This window comes from Meleagris gallopavo, chromosome 2, assembly GCF_905368555.1.
Source record: "Meleagris gallopavo chromosome 2, MGAL_WU_HG_1.1, whole genome shotgun sequence".
NCBI lineage: Eukaryota > Metazoa > Chordata > Aves > Galliformes > Phasianidae > Meleagris > Meleagris gallopavo.
In genome coordinates, this window is record NC_139405.1 from 41,830,440 (window position 1) to 41,857,206 (window position 26,767).

Consider the following 26,767-nt stretch of genomic DNA (forward strand, 5'->3'; position numbering starts at 1 on the left):
ATACAAGTATGTTGGGAATCTCAGGAATTGCTCTCAGTTCTGAAAAGTGGTGCTTACTTCCTTAAGCAAAATAAAATCTGTCAGCCTTGAAAACTGAACACGTCCTGGGGAAGATGAGAGGTTTTTTTTCTGCATCGTTAAATTAATTAACTAAATCTCAACAGGGAAGTTGTTCAGTCTCAGTGTTTTAAAGCACTAGTCAGCTCCACAAAGGGATTTAGCTTTTTTGTACCAGTTGTCTGTCTGCTCTTATGCACAATGTGTAAGTATTCCATAGTGTGTAGGTCAGAGCACAGGCTGTCCCCTTTCCAAGGACGGCTCCTGTTCTCTCTATTGCTTCAGCACAGATTCCTGCCTCAGCTGGCCCTTTGCCTGTCAGAACAGACAAAGTAGGGCTCCCATCACACCACAGCAGCAGGGCTGTGGGGCCTACAAACACAGACAACACAAATGTCTGCAGCAGCAAAGCAGTTGCTGGCTTTGGCAGTGGAGACAGGAGCTTTTCAGAGAGATGTCCTTTTGTATTCAGACACTCTCAACTCCAGTGTGGGTGCGCTTCAGGCAGTTGTGCTCTGCTCAGATCTGGCTCTGATCACCATTAAGCAAAGGCTGCGGAAGGTTAGTGGCGCCACTAACATTGTTATAGCTGCCTGATGACGCAGGGGAAAATGTCAGGACTTTGATAGTCGCTTTCCCAGTAATGGAGCAATCAGTGGTAAGGAACAGTATATTTATCCCAAATTTGGACTGCCTTGCTACTCGGGCTGCCTTCTTGATGAGGCTCATCTCATGCCTTCCCTCCCTGCAGATAAGGATTCCTTGCTATACGTAATTGTGTTATGCCACCCAGACTTGATATACGTAAATAATGCTTTTCTGAAGGGGTTTTGGTTACTGGTGCTTTGGAGATAACAAGTTCTGGTGTACAGGCTCAGTGGGGCCTGATGCAGGAGAAGGGCAGATTATTCACCACGGAATTTTCTGTAACTCACACAATTGTGTTCATTAGGAATCCATGCTCTACATGCAAATCAGAGAAGAGAAGCGCAAACAAAATTAGCAAGAGCAGCAGTTACCATGTAATAATTACCACCTCCGTAAACAAGCCTGATGCATCCCACTGGGTACCCACCATTAGATTACTTCTGCATAGCACTGCTGAGCAAAACTTACTGTTGTCAGTGCTGGGGAGAGGACTCTTCCCCTCCAGGTCCCTGCTGCAGGCGAGAGAGCCATGCGTGCTCCAGCAGAGCTCTTCCCGGGTTAGAAAGAGCTGACCCATCACAATTGCTTCCCTTTCACCCAATTAACCTTCCACAGGTCCACCCCCTCATTCCATAGGTTAAGGTATGATCATGAAGTTGTCTGTCCAAACTTCTTGTGCTGTCAGTTCTCGGTGCCAGCTGTTACACGTTTATGTTCAAAACAATGCAGAGATTCTCAGGTATTTACCAGGTGCCCAAAGCACGCATTTTTGAAGGAGGCTGATGAACTGACAGGTGAAGCAGGAACAGTACTCATCTCCCAGGCACACAGATGTTCAGGCTGATAGTGCAGGTGTCCTGCAGGGAGGGCACAGCTGGTCCTGCCCAAGTATCCTCCAGACCCCACATATCTTAAGAGACTTCATTTGCACACTTTGCAGGGCCTTCAGTGAGCAGTCTGTCACCATCACTTCTGAGGTCTAATGCATGATTGCCGCAGTGAAATAGCTCCAAGACACAAACAGCCCTCTCATCTCCAGAGCCTCATTTTGTTTTCTCTTAGATTCCCTTCATTATCCTCAGGGAAAGACCAACCATGCTCTTTGATCTCGGAGAATAGCCAAACCTTTCATGAAGTCTCAGACATTGCAGCAGAGAAAATGTCAACTCTCATGAACAAAATGCATGCAAAATATTTTCCTTCTCCTCTCCCACCCTTCCCCTTTCCTTCTCTTACTTTCCCCTTTTGTTTTGAGAGATTCTGGCTTCAGGGATCACTGAGGGAGCTGAGGAGGGTAGACAGATTGATGGATAACTTTTAAGCTGTTATTCATTATAAAGGATTGGGAATTGGCATTAGATGACGAACACAAACCATTCTGTGGCTCCACACATCCCTTTGGCACCTGTTATTTGACATTTTTGTTTGATAACAGGTTTGCTGTTACACTCACATCTGACCAAGAGTAATGTCTAAGAAAAAAATAATTAATCTAAAAGATGGTTAACCTCAATTAACAGTCTGGGATATCTGTAATTACTTAAACAGAAACATGGCACAGTTGGTGTTGTCCGTCTGGGCAGATGGGAAAACAGGGAAACCGTAGTATCTGTTTTCTTACTCAGCTCTGCTGCTGTTCCTGTGTAAGCCGAATGCAGTTTGAAATCTGGTTGAAGTTTTAAGTCCCTTGGAAATGAAGGCAGACTTCCATGCATTCATTCTATGCGGAGGGGCATTTCATCACCCATAGGTCTGGACATATCATTAAAGTCTGAATTTTAAAAATACCTCAACTTTTGGAGGGAATCAGAGCATCTGGTCTCTGCAGTGCCACTGTGAAGCCCTGGTACAAGCAACAGAAGACCAGCCCTAAACCTGGCTCCTTCCAGGGGTGACTGGGGACATGTCAAGCTGCCTCGGGGCAGTGGAGTTGCAGAAGTCTTTCCCTTCCTAAGCCTTTCGGGGGAAACCAGGTGAGCCAGAGTTTCCCAAGATCAGACCTGATACTTTGCATGCCCAAATTTCCCCACATCTCCCTCATCACATGAGTTTTGCAGCCAACTCTTAGAATTTGATAAGCAGCATTTTTGAGCATTTTGTGTCTCTGACTGAATTCTGCTGGAAGCCACCAGTGGTCAGTGCTGGAAACTTTAATGAGGCAGTTTGCTTTATAAACTGCAGAGAGCCAGATGGAGCCAATTCCGTAATCCTGAATATAAATTATGTATTATTTAATACAGATTCTGAAGTCCCTGCAGGACTGCAAATCAGCCACTTAATAGCTTTTTGCTTTAAACATACTGAACTCTGTAATAACTTGATGTCATTCTGAACACAGTGATTAAGTATTCAGTTTACAAGACAAATGGAGACTCATTAGAGTCAATCAGAGAAGAATAACATGAACAAGAACTGTCGGTATTTATCACAGTTTCTCAAGAGAATATTTTACCAGATACTTTGAAAAAAAAAAAAAAAAGCTTCTGCTTTGTTATCCTGTGAAAGTACTGCCTTCTTCATAAAGAACTTCTAATGAGATCTCTTCCAGTCCTGATGTTTTATGGTAATCTGACTGTACGACGCCATCATACGTCAGTGTGAAATTAAGTAGTGAGTGTGGCAGTGTATCTCCTATTGACTATTTCTTCGCAATCTATTTTAAGCTTTTCTATTGTAATAACCAGAATGAAAGGAAGCTTTACTTTATGTAATGCAATAGGAACTGAATCAGCAGCCAGTGACTTCTAGTACGCTGGCCAGGAAATAAAAAAGCAGCAAGAGAAAGTAATATTTGATATGCTTAGTTGGTCGTGTTTGCTTAATGTGGAAATTTTTCCAGTAATTTAAAGATCAATGACATGAGGAACACAAGGTACATTTAGTTAGATACACACACTCCAATTTTTATGATTCCAATTTCTTGCTATTTCAATTCCATCCATCTCTGTAAGTTTTTTTACTGTATTTATCCTTCCTTTTTATTTATTTATTTATTTTTAAATGAAGTTGCATGAACTGTGATAAGGCTTCCAAAAGCCAATTACAAATATCAGAGTAATGCTAATATATTGTAGCCAAGGAATGGAATAAAATTATTTCCACTTAGTCAAGGATTTCAGAGTGAAATATGATGCAGTATCATGAGTAGGTTTAGAGACAGAAAGTCATAGATTGATGCTGCTTTTCAGAAAATTGCTGAGCATTTATTTCCCTGAAATTCTCTGCAGCACAGCAGCAGCTGTGAGCTCCAGACACAGCATTCAGGGTTTCTATTGATTAAAGATGGTTTTATTGTTTAGAAGAATCACAGTCAGGCTGTACTAATTAATAAATAACCAATGTATTCCAAATGACTTGCAGTAAAGCTCCTGTTTTAACTCCCTGTTTGCAGTAACAGTATGATTCTCTTCCAAGTTATGTGGCATTATTTGTATTTATGCTAGGGCTGTGTTTTGCACCTACTTTTTGTGAAGATAAAGTTGGCATGGCCTTCTCCTAGAATCTCGAAGTCAGTTTTGTATTCATTAAGAGATCATGGAATCATAGAATAATTAGACTTGGAAAAGACCTCCAAAATCATCTAGTCCAACTGTCTACCTACCACCACCGTTTCCCACTAAACCATTTCCTTTATTACCATGTCTAAACATTTCTTGAACTCCTCTAGAGACGGTGACTCCACTACCTTCCTCAGTAGCCTCTTCCAGCGCCTAACCACTCAGAAAATAATTTTTTCTTAATATCCAGCCTCAGTCTCCCCTGAAGCAACTTGAGGCCAATCCCTCTAGTCCTACCTTTAGTTACATGGGAGAAGAGGCTGACCCCAGCTCACCACAACCTCCTTTCAGTTAATTGTAGGGAATGATAATACCTCCCCTGAGCTTCCTCTTCTCCAGGCTAAATAATCTCAGTTCCCTCAGCTACTCCTTATAAAGCCTGTGCTCCAGACCCCTCACAGCTTTCTTGCCCTTCTCTAAACATGCTCCAGGGCCTCAATATCTTTCCTGTAGCGAGGGGCCCAAAACTGAACACAGTGCTTGAGATGTTGCTATTCCAAGACAATGGGAATTTGTATTTAAGTAAGAGAGCAGAAAGCTTTGCAGAAAAGGATAATATTACTTAAGTAGTTTTGTCTTAGAAAAGTAATTATGTTTTCACAGAAAGAAGGGAGAGGTTTTGTCTTCATTTTCTTATTCCACATGTTGAATTAGACATAAAGACTCTGAGAGGGAGAGCATACCTTGATGCCTGCTTGGGCTTTGTATATTTATTGGAATTAACTACTACTTAAACTGCTCTCAAGGTAAATTAAAACAGAGAAAAATTCTATTTGTATAATATAAATGACAATAAGCAGGATTCGTTTTTATTGTTTTTTAAGTTTGTTTTGTATTTTTGGCATTTCAGATTCTGCTGGTTGTGCTTTTTTGGAAGAATTTCATTTCAGTTTTGGGAAACATTTTTCAGTTTGTGGATAAAAAGTAGGTTTTAGTCATAACCTAAGGGATGGTCAACCTAGCCTTATCCAGGTTGGACAAAGAGCAAATTTGTATCTGAACTCATCTTGATTGTTTTTGAGTCGCACGTAGTGGTCACTGTCCACATTTTCATTTCTGTCTTGGAAGAGCAACTTCCGAGGCCAACCATCTTCTGATAGCTAGAATTTGATTTTCCAATGAACGTTTCCTAGAAGCTGGACTCCTGGACTTCAGCATCCATTAGGATGCAGCAAAAATACTTAGAAGAGCATTGCAATGTGGTGGGACACGTTATATTCTGTAGATGAACAAAAGCATCACCTAAATGAAAATTCAGCTCTGAAATCCTTGGAACTTCTTGTACATCTGATCTGAGCTTTTGCTGAGTTGATGTTAGCCTTCTTGCTTCGGTTTGTACAGAAGAGGGGAAGAAACTGAAGGACTAAGCAGCTTGTTGCAACTCATTCTTAGAAGTGAAAACAGCTGTGACTTGACCCTTATGTGGTGCTGCATTTATTAGGCAAAACTACACTGCAGCCTTAGTTGCTTTGTTCTCTTGTAAGCTATTGCAAGAGATTTGACAGAAGGCTGGTTTGTGTAACAGAGAAATCAATTAAAAATAATAATATTTTGTGCCTACAAGTGCCACTTTACAAATAAAATGACTACAGGAGAAATAGAATTTGAAAGCAAAATGTCCTATGTTTGAGTTCAAAATGTGCTAATTGATAGCATTAATGCAAGTTAACATTAATTTTAAAAATCTGAGACAAATTTCATTTCACCCAAGTAATGTGTGATGCCTACATGGAGGTGCATTTTTGCTGTCCTTGAAAACTACGTAAACTGAAGTTGCTGGAGATTTTCACTGTGCAGTTAGCCCAACAAGTGAGTTCCAATGGTGTAACCATCTGCTGAGAACATGGGGCCTAAGAGAGCTTTCCTGAATGTCTCAATGTGCGCTGCTCCATGGCAGATACCACTGCAAATTTCTGTTTGGTTGGATTTGGAACATCTGGGGATGAAAACCTTGCCTTCTTCTCAAGCAGAATAAGGTCAAATATCAGAATCTTCCAAAACCTGAGATCCTACCTAGAGGCTGCAGCTTCTAGGTCTTCTTGTTGGATATTTCACTTTTAAGTCTTTGAGTGTTAGAGGTTTGAAAATGGGTATCAGATGAACAAGGAATCGTTTGATCTACTGAGTTCAGAAAGAAGTAAATGAATGGAAGAACTTTGTAATAGCAGCATGCTTATTTTGTGAATTTAACTTGAGCCCAACCAGTAGGCTCAGCCCAACCTAAATTAGCCACTCTGCTCCACTGCCCATCTGTATCCACTTCCACAACTAAAACAACACTTTTTTTTTCTTTTTTTTTTTTTTTTTTTTTTTTTTAATTCAACAGGCTATTGTGAGGCTTTATTGTTGCTTATGGCAAAGCTGGTGATGTTTTAGTAGAAACTGCATCAGTTATTTCTCAAGTGAGAACATCCTGACATAAAAAATTAATATTTTCTAAACCCCAATTAACTAAGCTGAATGAAGATTCAAAGATAGGACTTATTATTGGTGATCTGTAGAAGTGATAGGTGTATAATTATTTCTAGAACATTTAAGTCAGCAGTTACTTCAGACATTAGGCAGTAGAAAGATTTTCAGTAGAAAAATTGAAAAAGAGCAAATAGTAACATAAGGCTAAGTTTTAAGAACAGTTTAAAAGTTGAAATTGTGCACGTTGACAATTAAGGTAGCTGAAGCAAATATAACTCTATTCACAATAGATGACACGGGTCAGCAATCATGGTGATGACAACAAATTAGAGATATTTGATAACCACGTGTATCATCTTTGCTGAACAACGTGCCTAAGAACATATATTTCAATATTAAGCATATTAGGATTGTTGTGGAAACCACTGCAAAATAACATTCACATACGACTGTCAATTGTGAAAATAACAATCATAAAGGAGGGAGTGGGAAGAGAAGAGACAGAAAGATAGCCAGTGCAAAGTAGCTTCCAGATATCTAGTGACTGTAAGTATTCCTTTTAATTCCCAATCCTCACCCTATTTCCTTTCCTCCATATCCCAAGGAACCATCTCCACTCATTAAAGTTAGAAAAATGGAACATCAAGTGGAATATTTTTTCGGGAGGTTTGGGGAAATGAGAGAACAATAATTTGTTATGCCCTGGTCTGGAAAAGGGCTAGATCTCACCCTTTGTTATATCAATGCAATTATAGCAGAACAAAATGTTCTTAGTATAATAGGGTTTATGCCATCTGCAAAGTAATTCTCACTCCTCTGATATTGTTAGCTTCTATGTTAATGGACTAGAGATACACTGCACAAACTTAACAGTGTAATTCCATGGTTGCTTTAATGGAAGTACATGAGCTGTTGATACGTGGTCAAAAGTTATTAACTGAACCAGTTGTGCTCAGCTGCCATTTTTTGCTGACTACACAAGTCCAGCTCGCTAGAGCTTTGTTTTTATTCTCCACTCCTGAATATGAGAGGTGAAACTCACTCAGACTGTTGAGAATGTACAGGTGACCCCTGAGGCCACTTGTATTCATCACAAGGCCATTTAGGAGGTTATCCATAAGGGCTAGTGATTATCTTTGCAAGCGCACAAAGCTTCCCACCTTTTCAATGGTTGACGCAGAACATTGGTACAACAGGAAGGAAATAAAGCATGAGATTCTCATTGTGCTAATAGCATTTTCTTCTTTTAAAGCCAAAACTTAATTACCAGAAAAGACCTTCATAACAATATGAATTTGTAGTTAAAGGCTACATTTTCTCTTGAGCAGACTAATACATATGTATACTGATGGCTGAGTGGTTATTAAATTTCAAATCTTTTGAGGATCTCTAAGCATCATTTTCCTTCATTGCAACTTTGTGCTACTAGGAAAATCCTAGGAAAGTTTGTGTTCATGCAAAACTTGCCCAAGACCTCAGAACATTGATGCTTATGTCATGGCAAATTCACTTGTTTGAGGTTGGACAGTGAATTTAGGGTTCCTTCTTTACATGACTAGAATTATTTCTTATTGTCTTTGTAGTTAACATGGTTTTATAACTTTTTAGTTACAACATGCTTGTTTGCCAGGCCAGTGCAGATAGGATCTAATACTACTTTTATCAAGTATGTATGTTGAGTAATATTGCTGCCTGAAGGCTATTTAGGGGAGTTAAACACTGAAATTGGGACAGATTTGGTCTGTTACAGTCTATGGATCTACGAGACAGGGTGATACCTGACATGCATAGAAGTGGGAAAATACTTCAGTTAATGAATAAAAGCTTAAGATGACTTGGTGTATGGGATCTGTTGAGTCACAGCCTGAACCACTGATTGAGCACCTGGGGAAAAGACCCAGTCAGCCCCGGGAGCACAAGTAAAGGTAATTCATCTGTGCAATCAGAAGGAGCCAGGCTCCACCCCTCTTAAACCTCATTTAATGGCTGAATGCCACTGGGGAAGGATTTCTTTCTGGAGATGTCTTTGTGGTGAAGCTTTCCCTGGAACCTGGAATCTTCTGATACAGGTGAGCAATCTTCATCCCTTTATTTATGGCACCTTTCTACTGTGCTGGTCCTTCCATCATCACAGCTTTGTTGTAATGCCTTTCCTATCATATTGATCTGTCCAATTACTATGATTGAAAAAATGAAAAATATTTTATAAAGTTCAATATGTAAAAATCAGCACAAATACTAGAGTTTCCATACATTATGATGATTTGGTTCAGGAGCTAAAACCCTTAGGAATTAGGAATCCTTCCTTTAGCTCCCTGTTTGTCTCAAGGGTAAGCAAGTGTGTGTTAATATATGTCCAGTGCAAGGAACTAGAAGCAAATCTGTGGTTCTGAAGAGGAAAATTGCAATGCGCCTCTTCTTGTTTGCCCACTAGAAGATATTTTCATGTAAAAGAACTAAGTATGAATTAAAAAGTGCTGAGAGTAAGCATTGTGCATGCAATAGTAGGTAATCCAGAAGAGGCTCTAGTTATTTCATGATTATTTTATCATAGGCTAAAGTTACCTTTTCTGTCTTCCAGTGTTTTTTTTTTTTTTTAATACCTTCTTAAAATTCATAAAGGGGATGTGACTCTGCATTGAAAATAGTTTAGAACCAAGTTCCCCTTCACTGAACTTGACGTCTTCCCTAGGGAACCTAGAAATCCTTCCTATTTGTAAGGATGACAGAAATTGAACACGTCTTATAGTGAGACATCTCACGGCAATATTCTCCACAGCTTTGGGAAGGTCAACTTGTTAAAAGAGGGATCAGACAACACATACCTGAAAACTAATTGGGAACAGAAAGGTGAAAGCAGACTCATTTGATGTCCCTTAAAAATGCTAGTTCAACCTTGTGAGCCTAGAGAGAAGTAAAGTTAGAGCCCGCTTGTATCAAGGACTGTGATTGGAAGGGTCAGCTCTGCTGGAGCAGAACAGAAGTCAATTAAATGTGGAGTTCTCTTTGTGGTATGCACAGGACTTCTGTCAGCCCTATAAAAGCAGAAGTCTGTATCAACAGCATTTTTATAGGCAGTCCATGTTAGCTGGATCTGTAGGGCCAACTTTAGCCTCAAAAATCAGCTGAAGACAATCATTCGGTGTAGGAGTTACTTAAATCCTGATGACCCACCTGGGGGTTTTATATAAGCTCACAAGGGGAAATGCTAAACCTGGTAGAGAAGTGTAGATGTGTTAAATAAAGCTGGGGAAAGAAATATACCTTGTGTTGTTGATCTGCTCATAGAAGATAAATCAAAACTCTGTGTAAGACTTCTACTAATTGTTTGAGATTTGAATTGATCAAGAATCTGTGCAAGCCAGCTAAATGTGAACTTTTTGTTCTTATTCTTTCTGCAGGTCTATTCTTACCTTAGTCTATACAACATTACTTAGCCTTGACAAGTAAATTGCAGATCTGGTGGTTAAGACTAGCTCAGAGTCTGCAACACAATCTAAGTATCTGTTTCAGTAACTCCAATGAGGACTTTGTTTTGAAACGTAGAAGCAAGACTGCTCATGTAGAATTCCACTTCTGACAAGGGAAATTGCCCCCCATTTGTACTGTCAGAACCTAGACCTCTGATTTGTCTTTGACTGCTGTAGCCTCATGTTCCTTTGATTTTTATACTGCTATGGAATTGCTACAGGCAGTCTTAAATCCTCAATGGTCTCATTCTTGTCTCATTTGGCTAAGTTTTTGGCTGAACAGTGGTCAGGTTCATTTGGTTGCCTGTGTAGGAACCCTTGAAGCTTTCTGGAAGGCTGCTTTAAAGGTTATTTGCAATAATTACTTGCAGAACGACTATGTTTATTTTCTAATACAAGTAAGCTTTTTACTGACCATCTTCAGCAGGCTTTGCCTTTCATGCATTGCTTAAGAAACTATGCTTTGAAATTTGTGAGAAGTGCAAAAGCTAACTAGTAACGCATAATAATTCACAAAGCAGAACATAGAAATCATAATGTAGAAGGGGACATCAAACATAAGCCAAAGAGGAAATTCTATTATAGACTTAATTTTACTGAGTATCAAGAAACCACATGAATGTTGGAATGAATAATTTATAAACTCTACTGGATCTTTTCAATCTCTCCAGATAACAAGATGGCAAATGATAGGAAAAACACAGGAAATCAGTAACTCAGGTTTTCAGACTGTTTTGCTAGCTGGGATTTTTTTCTCCTACATCATTTTTCTCTCAATAAATACAATTAGTAACAGCACTAACATCACTGTAAGTTGCTGGTACTAAAATTTTACACTCATCAGTAAGGATGGAGATTGGCTTATGTGGTATGATTGGTTTTTTGTGCCACTGTCCTGACAAGAGGATTGACTTTGAGTTTGCACATGTAACTTTTCTTGTTAGTTATGCCGTTGAGGATACTTGTGTGACGTGTAATGTTTATTTTAGAAGGAGTCAGCTATATTGCAGTGGATATCTCTTGTTAATGGGCAGTGCAGTAGTAACAAATAGTTTCATCCCTTGAGCAATGTAGTTCTGATTTGTCCATTGAGCTGCTTAGTAGGTCATCTTTCCTTTCCCTACAAAACCAAAGTATGAATGATGTGGGGATGGTGCCACCTTGTCTCGTTCCTCTCTTACTGTCAGAGTGTGACAGGATGAAGGTCTCACCTACAGCTTGTTGTCCCCAGCATCCTGCTGGGGGCTGTTGCTCCTGCTGTCACTTTTGCACTACTGTATTGATCAGGGTGATTGTTCATGAAATTGTGTTGATGAGAGAGATACACTGGACTACAGTCTTAAACTGTCAGTTATCACCCATAATGTATTTCATTATTTCATTATTTCAGTAAACTCAAGAGTATCTAAAGATATTCAAAGCTGTACCTCAGTCATCTTATGCTTTCTCTGGAAAAATAACTGGTTTTCACTAGGAAGCGTTATCAAAATATGCAGCATGACATAATTTAACAGAAAAAAAATCTGTCACTTATCTTTTGCATATTTAAACTTCAAAACACTGAAGAAACTTGCTTAAAAATAGCAGTTCTGAGTAGCTGGTTGTTTTCTTTTTCCCCTCCCAGAATCAGATGCTTATCACCTGCAGTGTTCATTAAAATTAATAGAAGAGACTGCAGGAGGTTGGGAAAACTCCATCAGATGCTTTCTTATTTTCCAGCTAAAATCATCATTGGAAACATAGTGTGAACTGGTGAAAGGGGCTGAAATCTCACTGCATGTTCTTTTTGGGGGTCAGGAGCTCTTGACTTCCTATTTTATTTGTATGCTTTCTGTATTCCTCATTGCATCTATTTGACTGAGAGGCAGTGGTTTTCTTCCAAGCTAATGATACTTGATACGGTAAAAGCACTGTGACGGCAGTGGCCTGGTGCTGTTTTCTTTGGACAGGCTGTCAGCATTCTGTCTGTAGGTAGATCCCTCAGTGAGGAACCTGTGCAACCAAGCCAGCCACAACAGTTCCCATCAGTGCTGGATTTATTCTTCTGTGTGGGTGAGCTCATGATTTGCCACTTGAGAGCAGAGCAGCTTGCGTGAGTTGGTAGTAACTTGGGAGCAAACCTTTCCAGTGCCCTGTTCCTCACCTCTGTGGGGTGCTACATCCTGAGTCAAATGCAAGTAGGCTCTGCACAAACAGTTTGGCTGTTTTCGTTTTTTTTTTCCCCACTACTTCGCAGCTGCTGAAAATCTTATACTTCTGTTATACACTGAAAGAGTTTCTTTGTCTGCTTGGACAGGCATACTGATGGGGAAATAGGCAGCTGGTGAATTTAGAGTACTCTATTTAATGTCACTTGGCAACATATGTGACGCTGCCTGGTGCTTTGCTGCTTTCCCTCATGTTAATTGAAATTGAATATTCTTCTAGGAGCACCTTAATCTACGCGTACCATTTTATCTTGATGCTGTTTCAGTGGTGCGCATCAATTTTTGCGATCTTTCAGCAGATTCTAAGTGCAAATGTGTCCAGAACTGAGCTGAGACTCTTGTCCTCACACACCTAAAATGCCTGTCACAGTCAATGGGAAATCAGCATTTGGATTTCTGTCACTTGGTGTGTAATCTTCTGTTATTTAAGCATTACTCTTGCTGACTTTACATTGGAGAAGTGTTGCTTGCATGCTCCAGACACTTCATGACTTGTATATCTAGGCAACCTTACCTTCTCTGCTCTCACAGTATCTCCTAGGCTACTTACTCTTCTTTCTGTAGTGTAAACCTTTAGATATTGACTCCAGGAAGATGGGGGAGAGAGGATTGTGTTTTCTTTTTCTTCTTGGAATTCCAAAAGTTTGTATGGGAAGCATTCATTCCAAGCATTTTGGCCTCGCAATTAAGTTACTTTCTATGGCTCTGTGTCTGAAATGGGTGTAGTGTCAACATATCTGAGCAGAAAAGAAGCATCTTGATTTGCTTCAGGAGTACAACCTCTGAATGCAGCGATGGATACTAATGGTGAGCTGTGCGAGAGCAGCCTGCTCTGCCAGTGAAGGTTAACCAGTGCAGTGTCTGAGGCATGGACTTAGATGTGAATGATCCAAATTGTTTATTACAGGTTCTAACATCCCTTATATGGATTCACAAGTTTTCTTTTAACTTTCCCACTTGCCTTTACATGTCAACAAAACACTTCACAAATGCTCCTTAACTGTGCCTGCAGGCACTTATCCAATTGGAGCCATGAATCACTTCTAGCCATGTTGTCTTCCTCCAATCAGGACCATCATCACATGGCTATCGGACAGCTTATTTGCTTTTCTCTGCTTCTGGAGATGTCCTTGGTTCTCAGCACTGCTTTCTCATGCTGTTTATCTTGCTCTACAGTTGCTGCTCTGAATAGCCTTTCTTATATTCCCACAAACCAAGACTTGAATTTACCTTTTGGGCTCGACTTCCTCCATGCACACTAAGGCTGGGTAGATGATCAACCCTGGGTTTAGTGCAGCTGATCTTCCACTACAGTGATAGGATGTAGGCTTGTTCCCTTACAATTTAGATGGTGTTTCAGCTTCCCTTCTCTATGGCCTGGCTGATGTAGCAAAGCTGTTTCTGCTGCTTTCAGTAGAATTCAGGAGATGAAGGCTGGTTCCTAAGGGGGACTCCAAACCAGTTCCCTGACCTCAGACTGAGGGCAGTGTGACTCTCCCCTTTCCATCTCCTTATGTTGACTGCAGCAACTGTTTGAATTGCTGAAGTTGCTGAGAAATCATGCTTCAGCCTGGCTTGAGCTGCTAGTGTCATCTGCCCTACTCCTGCTGAAAGCAGGAGACCCTTTGCTCAGCCAAATACTGCACATGGCAGCATGTCTGCTGAGGCTCTGCCCTGCTGCCTTTTGAGCTGCTCCTCAAGGAGTCATGCAATCTGTTTGGAGTGAAATGGTGTCCTCTGTGCTTGCAATCTGAAAATGTGAAATGGCAGAACTTACTCTAGTCATTTACAGCAGGGAAATGTTCTCTACACTTAATTTGTGTTGAACTCAGGCTGAAAGAGCTGAGGCTGTTCATACTGGAGAAGAGAAGCTTTGGGGAGACATGATAGAGACCTGTCAGTTTCCAAATAGGGGCTGTAGGAAAGGAGGAAGATTTTTTTTTTTTTTTTCTTTAAGCAGGATCTATTATGACAGAACAAGGGGAAAGGTGAGATTTAGGTCAGATATAAGGAAAATGTTGTTTTTACAGTAAGGATGATGAGGCACTGGCACAAGTTGCCCAAAGAGGCAGTAGATGCCCTGTCCTCAGAGATGTTCAAGGTCAGGCTGGATGGGGCTGTGAACAACCTAATGTAGCTGTAGGTGTCCCTATTCATTGCAGAGGAGTTGGACTAGATCACCTTCAAGGGTCTCTTCCAACTCTAAGGATTCAATGAACTTGTTGAACTGGTGTTTTTCCTTATGGGTACAACTTCAGTGGGGTGTATCCCAGAAGCTTGTGTGAGGGCTTGGTGTTTGAGAGATTACTTGACTGAAAGCTTCTGAGAGTCAGCATCTTTACCACAGGAGTCCATTAATTTCATATTAAATGCAGGTGATAGCAGACAAGAGTGTCCTGTAGTTGACTGCTCAGCTCTCTAAGGTGTCAGTGCAAGAGAAGATAGTGCAGCTGAAAATGGCCTTGGCTGGCCTCATGTCATGACACTTTACCACTCCTACATCTCCATTCTGCTTGGAGATGGAGCTTGATTACCACTGTTGCTCCCTCAGCATTGATCTTGCTGTTCGGCCTAGATCTTCTCATTAAGTACGGCTGGGCAAGCCAGAGAACTGCAAAGGTCAGCAATTAAGTAGAGCTGCTCTCTAGCATTCAGCATTTCATATTTCAGGAGACACAGTGAACACGATTTTAATTTGCAAATGTTCAGCTCTGAGATTTGCAGGCAACAGATGCACACTGCTTTGATGCTGAATGCCCTATTTTATCTGCCTCCAGTCATTTTTTTTGTGCTTCTGAGGAATGACTGGGCATCTAATTCACAATTAAATAGTAGATTTTATTAGCACTAGAGGCACCCCTTATGTTGGAGTAAGCAATATTTCCTCTGTGCTTGCTTAGCTGTGTGTAAGCACTGTTTTCTGCTTCTCCCCGTATTCTGCTCAAGTGATGGTGAATATCCACCAACACTGAACATGAGATAGTTAATGCTGAAGCATGAACAGAGACAGCTTTTGCTGAGGAAATGCAGTCATCTTGTTTTAGTAATGAGCTTAAAGCATTTCAACATCTGCTCTCGGGGAAAAAACAGTAGCGTGGGGGATCTTGTTTGTTTGCCTGCTTTCAGTCAGCATGACTGGATTTTGATGACTTTGGCATAAAAACAAAAAAGGCACAGGCAGCTGAGACTTTGCTCCATTGTGGTGATGCAGAGCTCCTGTGCAGTTATTAAACTGCACTATTTTCACTAACTTCTAGTATTTTGGCACTGAACTTCATCTGTCCAATACAGACTTAGTTGGACATGAGCAGTGGCGAGTTGCATAGATTATAAAGAACTGATTGTGCGCAGTCTTTTTCTCCATTTACCATTCACAGCATAATGACAAATTGTGGTTAGATATTATAAAAAATAAATAAATATTTTCCAAAAAAAAGTGTGGTCAGGCAGTGGCACAGGCTGCCCAAGGAGGTGGTGGAGTCCCTGTTCAAGAAATGTGAAGGTGTGGCACTGAGGAGTGAGTTGGTGGTTGAACTCTATGATCTTAGTGGTGTTTTCCACTCTTAATAATTCTATGAAACTGAGACTAATACAAGGCTGTGGTTTTTTTTTTTTTATGCTCGTGCCATGGTGAACTAGAAGGGCTGCGATGTATGCATTCATGGTGGGCACTGAGCAGTGCTAGCCTGGTGCAGTGACTTGGATATGCTTGGACACCTGCACTTGCTCTTGTTATTCTTCTTGTCTGTGATCTGTGTACACACTCTCTTTCGCACTGTGGGGTGGCTGCAGCGTGACCTTCATTGATGTTTCTCCCTCAGTCTTCTATTCCTCCAGTTCATACCAAGTGATTACTATCAGCTGATGTATTCCAAAGTGTTGTTCAAGTGCTCCACCCAAATCTGTGCCTGTGTACACAACACATACGTACAAATATTCTACAGAATAAGTGAGCTAGAATTTGATTTCTTGTTTGAAATCAGTGTGTATTTGCAGGGCAAAGATTTTCCTGCCTCAAGTGTTCCTCCATTTTGGCTGCAGTATACAGCAGGAATCACTGGAAAAGACCAGAGAAAGTCTTTAATGTGGCTCAGGAACACGAACCTGAAGTGATCTCAGGAGGAGTTGCTGATGCAGTACTTAATTCCTTTCAGAGTCCTAGGCATCCTCTGTGAGAATCTGAGAGCACACTTTGTTGTATGGTCTGGTTGTTTTAGAGGTTACTGTAATGAGCAACCTTTGGACTTCTTGTAGATGATGTCTTGTAGGCAGCAGGAAGAGATATTTAAATGCAGATGGGGACCTTGGGAACGCCCTTAAATAAGGAAAGAATTATTCAAGGGCATTCCTAAGGTCCCCATCTTCTGTTTTGTGTATCAAATGGGAAACAGTACTTTCCATTTTCAAAAATTCCCAATTCTGTGAAACTCATTCCCTTTTGCATCTGATATCTCTGTAAGTGGATCACAGGGACCTGGGGAGGGAAGCATGGATTTTTCTTTGCTGCTCTATTCATAGAAAGTAACATCAATCTTGGCTGTCAGTTAAATGCCACTCATCATTCTGCAGTGACATAATTACCTTTAGCATGCCATGATTAACCTTTGTTTCAAATTCTTGACTACATCAAATATTGGTGAGCTTCATTTGCCAAGTATTCAGGAATTTTAAGCTTGGGGGTATGTCAAGGTGCTTTTTTCCTATGGATGAAGGTTCTAGCACAATGCTCTCTTCATCTAGAAGAAAAACAGTAACCTTATCTGTCAAGGTGCCCCTGTCCTTGCAAAACTTCTCGTCAAAAACATTCCACAGTCTTCAGTGGGATTACTGTGGTGACAAAATGCATCTCGCTTCTGTTTGGCTATGTTATTTTACTTTTTTTTTTTTCCTATAGAAGAGGTTGAAAGACTCTATTTTCTTTTCTTTTTAGGCCAGATGATTGAGGTCCAATTTATCTTGCAGTACAGAAAGAATTCAGTAGCTACTCTGGTGTACGTGTGTTGCACTTGAAACATAAGTGTTTGCAAAAGTTGAAACAAGATCTCATTCAGTTTTCTGTTTGTACTTCACACAAATGAATATTGATTTTTTTTAAAATGAAAATATTCATTATAACCAAATTTAGTCATAAGTTAAATATTTAAACATTAAACTGCATGTCTCAAGAGTTAAATCTCTCTTCTGTAAAAGAGGTAAACATATTAGATCTGCCTGCACCTGATGAAGAACCTGGATGCAGATGCAACGATGGCCATCCTGTTCCCTTCATCTCCCTCACCCAGGACTACATGGGCACATCTGAGCTCCTTACTGCTGCAGGTGCTTTGCTGTTGCTCTCGGCTTGTCATGTCCATGCTCTGTGCCCCAAAGCCAGCAAGCTTTGTGCTCTGAGCACTTGATCTAGGCTCACATTCCACTACAGAATTAGGGAGCTGAGCACTGGCAGCAGTGACTGAATGCACAACTCTGTGGCTCCAGCTGATGTATCTTCTGTTGTGAGCGAGCTGTTGTCTCTCCCCTATAGACCCCTGTGGTGCTGGGGTTCTCAGGGCAGCTTCTTGCTGCTGAGCAGACCTGGGGGGATGTGGGTCAGAGCCCAGGGTGGGATGCTGCTGCTGCTTCGGTGTTCCTCTGTGTGGTGTTTGTTGGTCTTTAATGCTTGCTCTGAATTAGCTAATCGCTGCTGTAGAGTAATCTGTCACTTTTTGAGCACGGAACAGAAGAAAAATGCATTCTGCATGTTGACTATTTGTTCTGAGATGGTTCTTTGAGTAGCGACTTGTTTACCGCTAATGCTTTTGGGAACATGATGATAAAGTTGTCAGAAGGAGGTGATGCACCTTTGTTAGCCTCAGTTGACTGGAATCCAAATCATACCGCTTAAGCCCCGGTCCCTGCGGCTGGCAAGCTCGTGGTGTCTGCTGTAGTGCAGCTGGGACGAGCTGCCAGGTCTGGGGGAGGGAACCGGCTTCACCTTCCTAGGCAGCGTATTAAGGGAGTAAAGCGTTTATTTTAATGATCGCTTGCTTTATTTATTTATTTATTTTTTTTCCAGACCGGAACAACATCCAGATCGGTGAACTCCGGCTCTACTGTTAGCAGTGCTCTCTAATCGCCACATCCCCGTGCTCTGAATCACCGCCAAGACGATACCGCTCCTTTATTCCCGCTTTCCTCTCCTGCCCCGCGGTCTCAGCCGGCGGAGGGCACAGCGGGACGGCGCAGCCCCGGCGGTACCGTTGCTATAGCAGCGGCGTAGCGCAGCCTCGGCCGCAACTTTGGCCGCGGTGCGGGAGCGGCTCCGGTGGGGAGCGGAGCGGAGCGGCGTCGTCCCTCTCGCAGCTCCGGGCGGGCGGCGCGGAGCCATCTTGCCGAGCGGGCGGAGGGTCCCGCGCTGGGTCTCGCTCCGGTGCCTTCTCACCTCCCTCTGTTTTCGGCGGCCACCGCTTTCTGAGTTGTATTTCGTTTCCTCTCTCTTCCTGCGAGGCATCTCCCGGCAGCATGCCGATCGCCCACCTGCTGGAACTATGGAAAGGGATCGAAGTGGAGCCCATGGAGACGGAGGTGAGCAGCCCGCGGGCTCCGCACCTGTTGCCGCGCGGCCGGAGGCGACGGCGGAGGGGAGCGCCCCGAGGTGCTGGGCCGGTGCCGTAGGGCTGGGGCAGCCGCCTGCAGCTTTGCCTCACGTACCGTCAGCTGGGATTGCAGCGGCTTCATCGCCTGAGTTTTGAGACCTATGTCAAGGAAGGGCATCATCTTTGAGTGATGTAGTGGGCACCGTGGATTCTGGATGAGTATTTCTGGGGCTGCCGAGTAGTGCGTGAGAAACAGTGCGTTCTCAGTCGACTGTTTCACCAGGTGATGTAAATAGAGGAGTGGCGTTTGTGTGAATGCTGTTTGCTGTGTACCGATGAGTTTCATTTATGCTTAAAGTCTTCCTGGCTTTTGCGACTCAGTTCTGAGATGGATTTTGGAGGGGATGTGGAGGGTAGCGTAGCTCAACCAGATGCTGTGGGAATGTTGAATGCCTCAGAGGAGGAGCCCCAGAACTCTGGGAAAGGTTTTCTACAAAGCGTGGGCTTAAGTACCTGAGAAGCACAGCAGGAGTGATGCTACCATATGTTGTTATCCTGGTGCTGCTCATGCGGTAGCCTTGAGGTTCATTACTAGTTTAAGAGTCAGAGAGCTTTGCGTTCAGTGCGAGTGCTGCCTCCTGCTCCAGGCTGTGTAAGAAGCCCTGTGTGCTAATGCAGGCTGGATCTGATAGTCTCCACATTGCTTCTGACTTCAGGTAGTCAGCTAGCACCTTGCTCAGTCACCTCCCCAATGAGGAGACTTCTATCCCTGGACAGTTTTTCTACTGGACTTCATAGAAATGCTGCTATTCTTATTCAAACCAAATCTACCTTTCCGCTTACTGCAATATTTGCCTCTGTTCAGTGTGTGTGCACCCAGTGTCTTTCTGCCCTAGGCAGGAGACACTCAGCCATTGCTCAGGTGTCCTTTTGTGCATCAACCCCTGGGGAAAAAATAACCTCTGACCATAGGTGAAGCTCTCAGCTTTGCACTAAGGCCCAGTAACCGCTGCCTGAGATGACAACATCCTTATTTTCTCCCCTTGTTGCTGGAGAGGCATTTAGGCCCTTCTTCCAGTCAAAGCAACAAAACTTTGTGGGTCTCCTTACCAGTCGAGTTGACCCTTTACACAGACAGTTAATCACATGGATGGTTTTGGTTTTTGTCTGCTTGTTTTTTAATCATTTCTTGCTTTAAGGAGTACCATAGTTATAAACTATGTAAGATGATTGTTCTTGATAAGATTTCACTTACAAAAAGATCAGAAAGTTATGAACAGTGCTTTACTGCTTACATAAGAATAACAGATAAAGCATCACTTAATCTCCTAGATTTATTGTTCTCTTTTAAACGTATTAAATAGACAGGAGATCTTACAGCCTTTAGGTTTTGCTGTGGGAAGAATTCCTGCAGTGCTATTTGCTCAAATCTAGTTAAGGTACACAAAATTAATTTGGTATCCTGTGGGCTCTCATCCATGAAAAGCATTCATAGTTTCCATCAGTGATGCCATTGGCTCCATGATGGGCTGTTGCAGCCTGAATGCTTGTCTGAACTGCGTCTTGGGAGCTGTCATAGGCTCTCAGGCTGTGTGGGATAATGTGTTTTTTGTGGCTGTCTGCAAGTTGTTCTTTTTTTTGTGTAAGCCTTTCACAGTTAGTCGACAAGGAGGGAGACGGCTCCTCTTTCTTAGGCAGTATGGGTATGCTTCTCCTCTCCCTCAATGCCAAAAAGCCTTTTAAAATAGATGTGTTTAAGAGTGCTTGTGCGTGACTCAGGTGAATGACTTGCAGATATTAATGATAGCATTTATAGTAAATCAATCGCATCATAAGTAAGAGTGCATTGAGGACATGTTCTGTTTTATTATTGTGCAAGAGAAGAAAGGGACAAAATGCTGCCTTCATCTGTTGGCTCAGGAGGTCATTAACTTCCTGGTAAGAGCAATAACATGAGGATATTTACTGGCTCTGAATTTTCTTTGTGCTTAGGCAGATTTATGGATGCAGAGTAAGTTACAGCCTTGGGGATGTGTTTTTTGGAGGATGGGATGCTTGCTTAAGCTTTCAGCTTCCTTCTGTCAGCTTAGAATAGAACTCAGCACTCACTAAAATGTTAATATTGATGTGGAAGTTGTGTTTAGAAAATATGACCTTAAGTGTACATATGTTCTCTCTTCTTAGCAGAAGTTACTGTTCTTCTACTGGGCTTCAAATTTATGTTATTCATGAATAATCTTCTTTCACTCTTTTGTCATTTCTCTGACAAACCCAGTTTCAACTGTTCGTTGGCCATCTTATTGCCAGTGTGCTCTTGCTTTCTTCTGTGTGCTCAAAGTAATATAAAAATTTTTACATTTATGTTAAGTTGTGAATAACTGAATAAGTCATGTAGATACTCAGCAAATAGTATATGGCTTTATCATAGCTTACGAGGGTTGCTCTGGAAGTAATGCCTCCTATTTTATTATGTTGATCTATGACATCAGAGGTGGGTGTTGGTGGTACAGAAGCAGAGGCTAAACAAATATCCCATTACTCTTCATTGCTGTGTGACAGATGGCAGCGGAGGTGCAGTCTGACAAAATGGTGTCTGACATGGAAGTGCAGATGAAGCAAAAGTGTGTCATTGAATTTCTCCATGCAAGAGAAAATAGCACCCATTGACATTCATCAACACTTGCTGAACATTTATGGAGACCAAACAGTGTATATAAGCACAGTGAAGTGGTGGCTGCTGCATTTCAGTTCTGGGTGACAATGGGTCACTTCTGCTGGTACAGATTTTGGACAAATGTGGCATGCAGGCTCTTGTTCATTGTTGGCAAAAATGCGTAGCTAATGGTGACTGTTGGAAATACAGTGCTTTGTCGCTAAGAATTTTCTCTCTGTGTTATTGTGCTCTTTTTATCTATTGTAGTTTCCTTGGGGGGGAAAAAAAAGACATTACTTTTTGGAGCAATTTACACGTATCTATGAGAGGAAGATTATATTCTTGGATTCAAAGCTTATTACCTGCATTAAATGTGGATAGTTGAATGTACCTGTAGTGGTAGTATAAATTTAGAATGATGTAACTGACTAAATGTAAACAGACTGCTTTGTGCTAAAATCTGGCTTAGAGCTTTATCTTTTCTAAGAACGTATATTCACATGAAAATTTTCCTTTCTGTTCCTTAGCCTGTGGTGGAAGAAGCTACCCTGGATGAAGAACCTGTAAAAGAGGCAAGTCTGTGTATCTGTGTTTCACACACCAGTGAATGATTATATTATAACCTTTTGCTTTTATAGAAATAGAATGTCTGAGGAGCTTTTTCTCCATATGTTTCTAGTCTTGAAGATGTAAGTACAATGTGATTGTTTTTTCTTTTTTTGTCTTTAAAGAAAAAAAGATAGACTTGGCCAACTGGAAGCTAGGGAAAATTATTTTAGATGTGGTTCTTCTGCTGCCTTTCTCAGAAAGAACACAACTTCTCCAGGCCAGTGCCTTTCCTAAGGGGGAGATTTTGTAATAGCCTCAGGAAGAGTAACCACCATCATAACACTGCTTCTGTGCCATTAATTGTACCTGACTGATTAGCTTTACATGATATTAAACTTTGATTCCTGTATGTCCACTGGAGTTGCTCTTCATCAGAAACATGGCTAATCTAATCATTTGATGTGAACTTGATTTATTATTTGCATTATTGTGGCATTGTACTATTTTCCTAAAAAGAACCTTGCCTCAGAGCTCAAATGCCAAATAAAAGAGATGGAAGGTGATAGGGAGCTGCAAAGCAGTTGAGAACGAAATAAGCATTGACTCGTCTGTTCAGCCAAGGGCAAAACCTGACTACATAACAGGTTGGTGCTGACCAGAGGTGTCAGCAGATGATGATGCTGTTGGTCTGAGACAGCAAGCAAAGGACGTGTCAAAGATGGCTCTGTATTTCCTTATTTCAAAAAGTGAAGGAGGCTGAAAATCTTAGGACTAAAGGGAGGCTGTAAAGATGTTTGTCTAAATTGTCTCCTTTGAACACATGAAGATTTGCCGCTCCTGGTAAGTTCCTTTTACTCCTTGGAATTTTATGTTTTACCTTTGAGATATTTGGGTTTTGTGAAGTGTAAGGTGGTTGTTACTTTTTGCTATGCTAAAGGAATATCTTAAACTCCTTATGATAGAAAGGGAGGGGGGTGGAGTCTTGTTTTTTGAGCTCTTTGGAATAGGTGCAAGTTTATCTTGTAGACTTCTCCCCCTCTCAATTTTTAAAGACAGCAACAAATTATTCTCCAAAAAGCCTAGGGCTGAAATCAAATGCAGGTAACAGTCCTCATCGTGATATCTTCTGAGAATATTGTTGAAAATTAAGATCATGGTTAGTGGGCTCTTGAGTTTTAGGAGGATATTTTTTGCTTCATTCCTTAAATGAATTTAAACCTACTTCATTTTCATTAAGGATGCACCTTAGGATTCTTAAGTTTTAACTTAAACAGATAAAAGTTGTAGGTAATGATTACTTAGACATCCCAGCTCTCTGTTCTCTTATTTTCTTACGTGTGTTCTGCTCAAAGTACAATTTGCTTTCTGGCATCTGTAATTGTGTTTAGCTCCTGCTGCAGGAAGGCAGTTGCAGTGCCTGTGTTTCTAATGGGAGTGATGCAGCTATGCCTGACAGAAATTTGTTCTAATTATGTATTAGAAAACACACACAGTGGCCACTAACAAATCCTTGACAGTGAAATATCTGTCAAATGTCAAAGTTCCTTCACCATTCAATTAACTTTTCTTGGTGCTCTACAGTGAATATCGTTAAGGAAAACGATTGGGTTTCTTTGCCCTTACTCTGCTGCTGTCGTGTTATTTCAGACTGTCTGGCTGAGGCTGTAAGCCTGATATTTTGATGAAGTGTACGTCTTACTCCAAGGATCTTAAAGGGAACTGTCTGTGTGTCAGCACTCAGGAGTGGGCCACAGGCCCAACTGGCCCTGCCACAAAGCCAAGCACACTGTTTGATGGGGACTTCTTTGAGAGACAAATTCTAATTCAAGTCCTTGCTTATACTTGTGGGATCCTGTTTTTCTGTAAAATGATTTTTTTTTTTAACAAGGTTGTCTTTTTATTATTATTTTTAATAGGGAATAATAACTTTGACCATGAGTTATTAGAAGCACAAATATGTTCTTAAATAAGAGTGTTGTGCTTTGTGGTTTGGTCTAGGTTCAAGTAAAGAACTTATATTGTATATAAAATTTTTCCCTGAAGCTGCAGTTGGCAGCAATATCCATTGGTTGCATCCTTCTTAAATAAATAAATGAGCGTGTGCAAGTTTCAAAGCACTGTGATACTGCATTTGGAAGCTAGATTTTAGCTTTCCATTGCTTTTAGTTGTTTCACTCTTCCAAAGGGGTTTGCAACTCTAATTGAAGACTTGTAGGGAGGAGCTTTAGAAAAGTTGAAGGAAGTTGCAGCGCAAGTTGTGGTGGTCAACCAGAAACAGAACTAGGTGAATTTTTCTCTATGAAAACTGTATGGTGAAAGTAAGAATGGTAAGACCTGGGCTAACTGTCTACTCCTGGACTGAGGCTTCCAAAGATGCATGTAACTTTCTGCTGATATCATGCATTCTTGCATGAACAATAAAATCATAGAGAGCAATTAGAAGAACCTTCTTTCTGTCAGGCATTTATATACCTTGGTAAGATCCTCTATCCCCGAAGCATTGTCATCTTCAGATAAAGCAATCTCACCTTTAAGTTAATTGGAGGTGTTTTGATATGCATAGTATCGACTGTTCAACTGATTATGAAAACTAAATGTGTCTTTTTTTTTTTTTAGTACAGACCACAGTATTTTTTTCACAGGGTGAATAAATAAAATAACATACCTCTTGCTGAAGCTTAACTCATGTGTATTGGCTAGAGTTGATCCTGAGCTTTGAAGTAGGACTCTGCTGACATGAATCTTGCCTCTGTTCTTGGTACTCCAAAAAGTACCTGTGCAGTGGGATGGTGCAGCTTGCATAGTTCAGGGAAATGGTGTTCACTGTTACATTTCTTCTCCCTCCCATTTTTTCCATTTTTATTTTTATTCCTTAAGTAGACACCAACACAACCTAGCCTACTGTTATTCAGTATGTTGCAGTAATTCAGCAATTACTTTGGACCATAGCAGTTAATGCTGAGTAAGTGTCACCCTGAGTAAGGGGGAAAAGGTCCCCGTAAAATACAGAACTTGTAAAGCATTTAACAGAACCAGATGCTTGATTTTTGGACAAGTGTTATTATTCTAAGGAAAAAAATTCATATATGGGAAAACTATTCCCTCATGCAAATGAACTTGTTCTATAATGGTAGTTGGTGCCTGAGAGACTACCTATGAACTAATGGTGTCACTGGGAGAAATGAGTCAGTTGGCAACTAGAGTTGAGGTAAATTCTTTCTATGATGACTGTGGTGCTTCTAGAGAGCTGTGGTTTTGGAGTTGACTTGACTCTTATTTTAAGTGGAGGAAGGGGGGGGGGGAGAAATGCACAAATTTTACACTCAGATAATTGCAGCTCTAGGATGAGAAAGTTTATTATCTTTTGTTATAATAAACTGAAAAAGTCAGTTTTTCTCCTCAAATTTTCTTGTTGGCTGCAATTTGTTCTCTCATGAGAACTAGTGTTTCACATCAAAATAATTATTTCACTAAACTCTCTTTTCTTTAACTCCCAGCTTGTGTATTGTTTTAACTCAGAGCTTGGAAGTAGCTACTTTCACCAAAGTAAAATTGAAGTGGCAAAAATGAAGCAAAACAAACACTGCTGCTCTGGAAGAAAAAAGCTTTCCAATGACTACTTTATTTCAAAGATATGATGGGGGAAGTCAAAAGGTAGCCCCACCAACTGTGCCTTAAGTACATGTATTCCCAAATGGGTGATGTTAGATATAAGGTAATTATCCTGTTAGCACTGTAGGTAACAAAAATTAAACTTCTGTTTCCAGATACTTATATGATTTAGGGTACAACATATTTTATTCAAGAAGCTGCCTGGTTTTCCTGTTGACTAGAAATGGAGCCACAGGTAGTTAGGTTCTGTACAGTATTTCTTTCATAACTAAATTGCAGGCTCTTCTCAGTGGTGCGTAGCAATAGGACAAGGAGTAATGGGCAGAAAATTTGAACAAAGGAAGTTGCATACAAACATAGAAACTTGCAGAACTTCTTTACTGCAGTGTTGATGGAGCACTGGAACAGGTTGCCTAGAGAGGTTGTTGAGTCTCCTTCCTTCTATGCAGGTATTCAAGACCCAGATGCCTACCTGTGCTGCCTATTGTGCAGAACCTGCTTTAATAGGGGGGTTGAACTCAGTGATCTTTCAAGATCCCTTCCAACCCGTGTGATTCTATGTGATCAGATGACCTCTTGCTGGACGTAAAGTCTTAGGTTTTAACTTCATGTAAGTACTTCTACTCTGGATGTGCAGAAGGAGCTTAGTAAATTACAGATTCCACCCAGTTTTTAGACCTGTCTTGGGTTCCCCGATCGCTATTTTTGTCTATTTTGTAGCTTCTTTCTTCATCTTTTAATTGCTATTTTTGTGAAGTCAGTAATTAGCAGACTGATTACTGGATTCTTTCAGTTCTGCCTGGGATTATTCTTTCTGTTATCAAACTGAAAAGGACAAAAGAAGTGGGGGAAGGGGAATGTTCTGTGAACTAATGAGCAATTGCATGTATGATGGATGACTGAAGTACTCTCTAATCCTTTTGTTGATGTATTTTATCTGTGGTGCCTTTAGTTTTAAAAATGTGGTGTTAAAGTGTATTTATTAATGTTTGAATACCTGAAAAGATGACCTGGTCTTCATGTGCTG

At 41.0% G+C, this 26,767-nt stretch overlaps 1 protein-coding gene across 2 annotated transcripts in view; it reads left to right on the forward strand.

Annotated features, from left to right (window-relative positions):
• Positions 1-18,702: 18,702 nt before the first annotated feature.
• Positions 18,703-26,767, forward strand: part of RPS6KA2 (ribosomal protein S6 kinase A2) — a 265,454-nt gene continuing 257,389 nt past the window's right edge. Inside the window, exons 1-2 of one of the 2 annotated variants that reach the window (XM_031552440.2) lie at positions 18,703-18,915; positions 22,107-22,151. In XM_031552440.2, the coding sequence (XP_031408300.1) occupies positions 18,853-18,915; positions 22,107-22,151 (108 nt within the window). In that variant the 5' untranslated portion in view covers positions 18,703-18,852. Of the gene's footprint in view, positions 18,916-22,106; positions 22,152-26,235; positions 26,351-26,767 lie in introns of those variants that run through there. The other variant, XM_085219873.1, reaches the window with a different exon arrangement.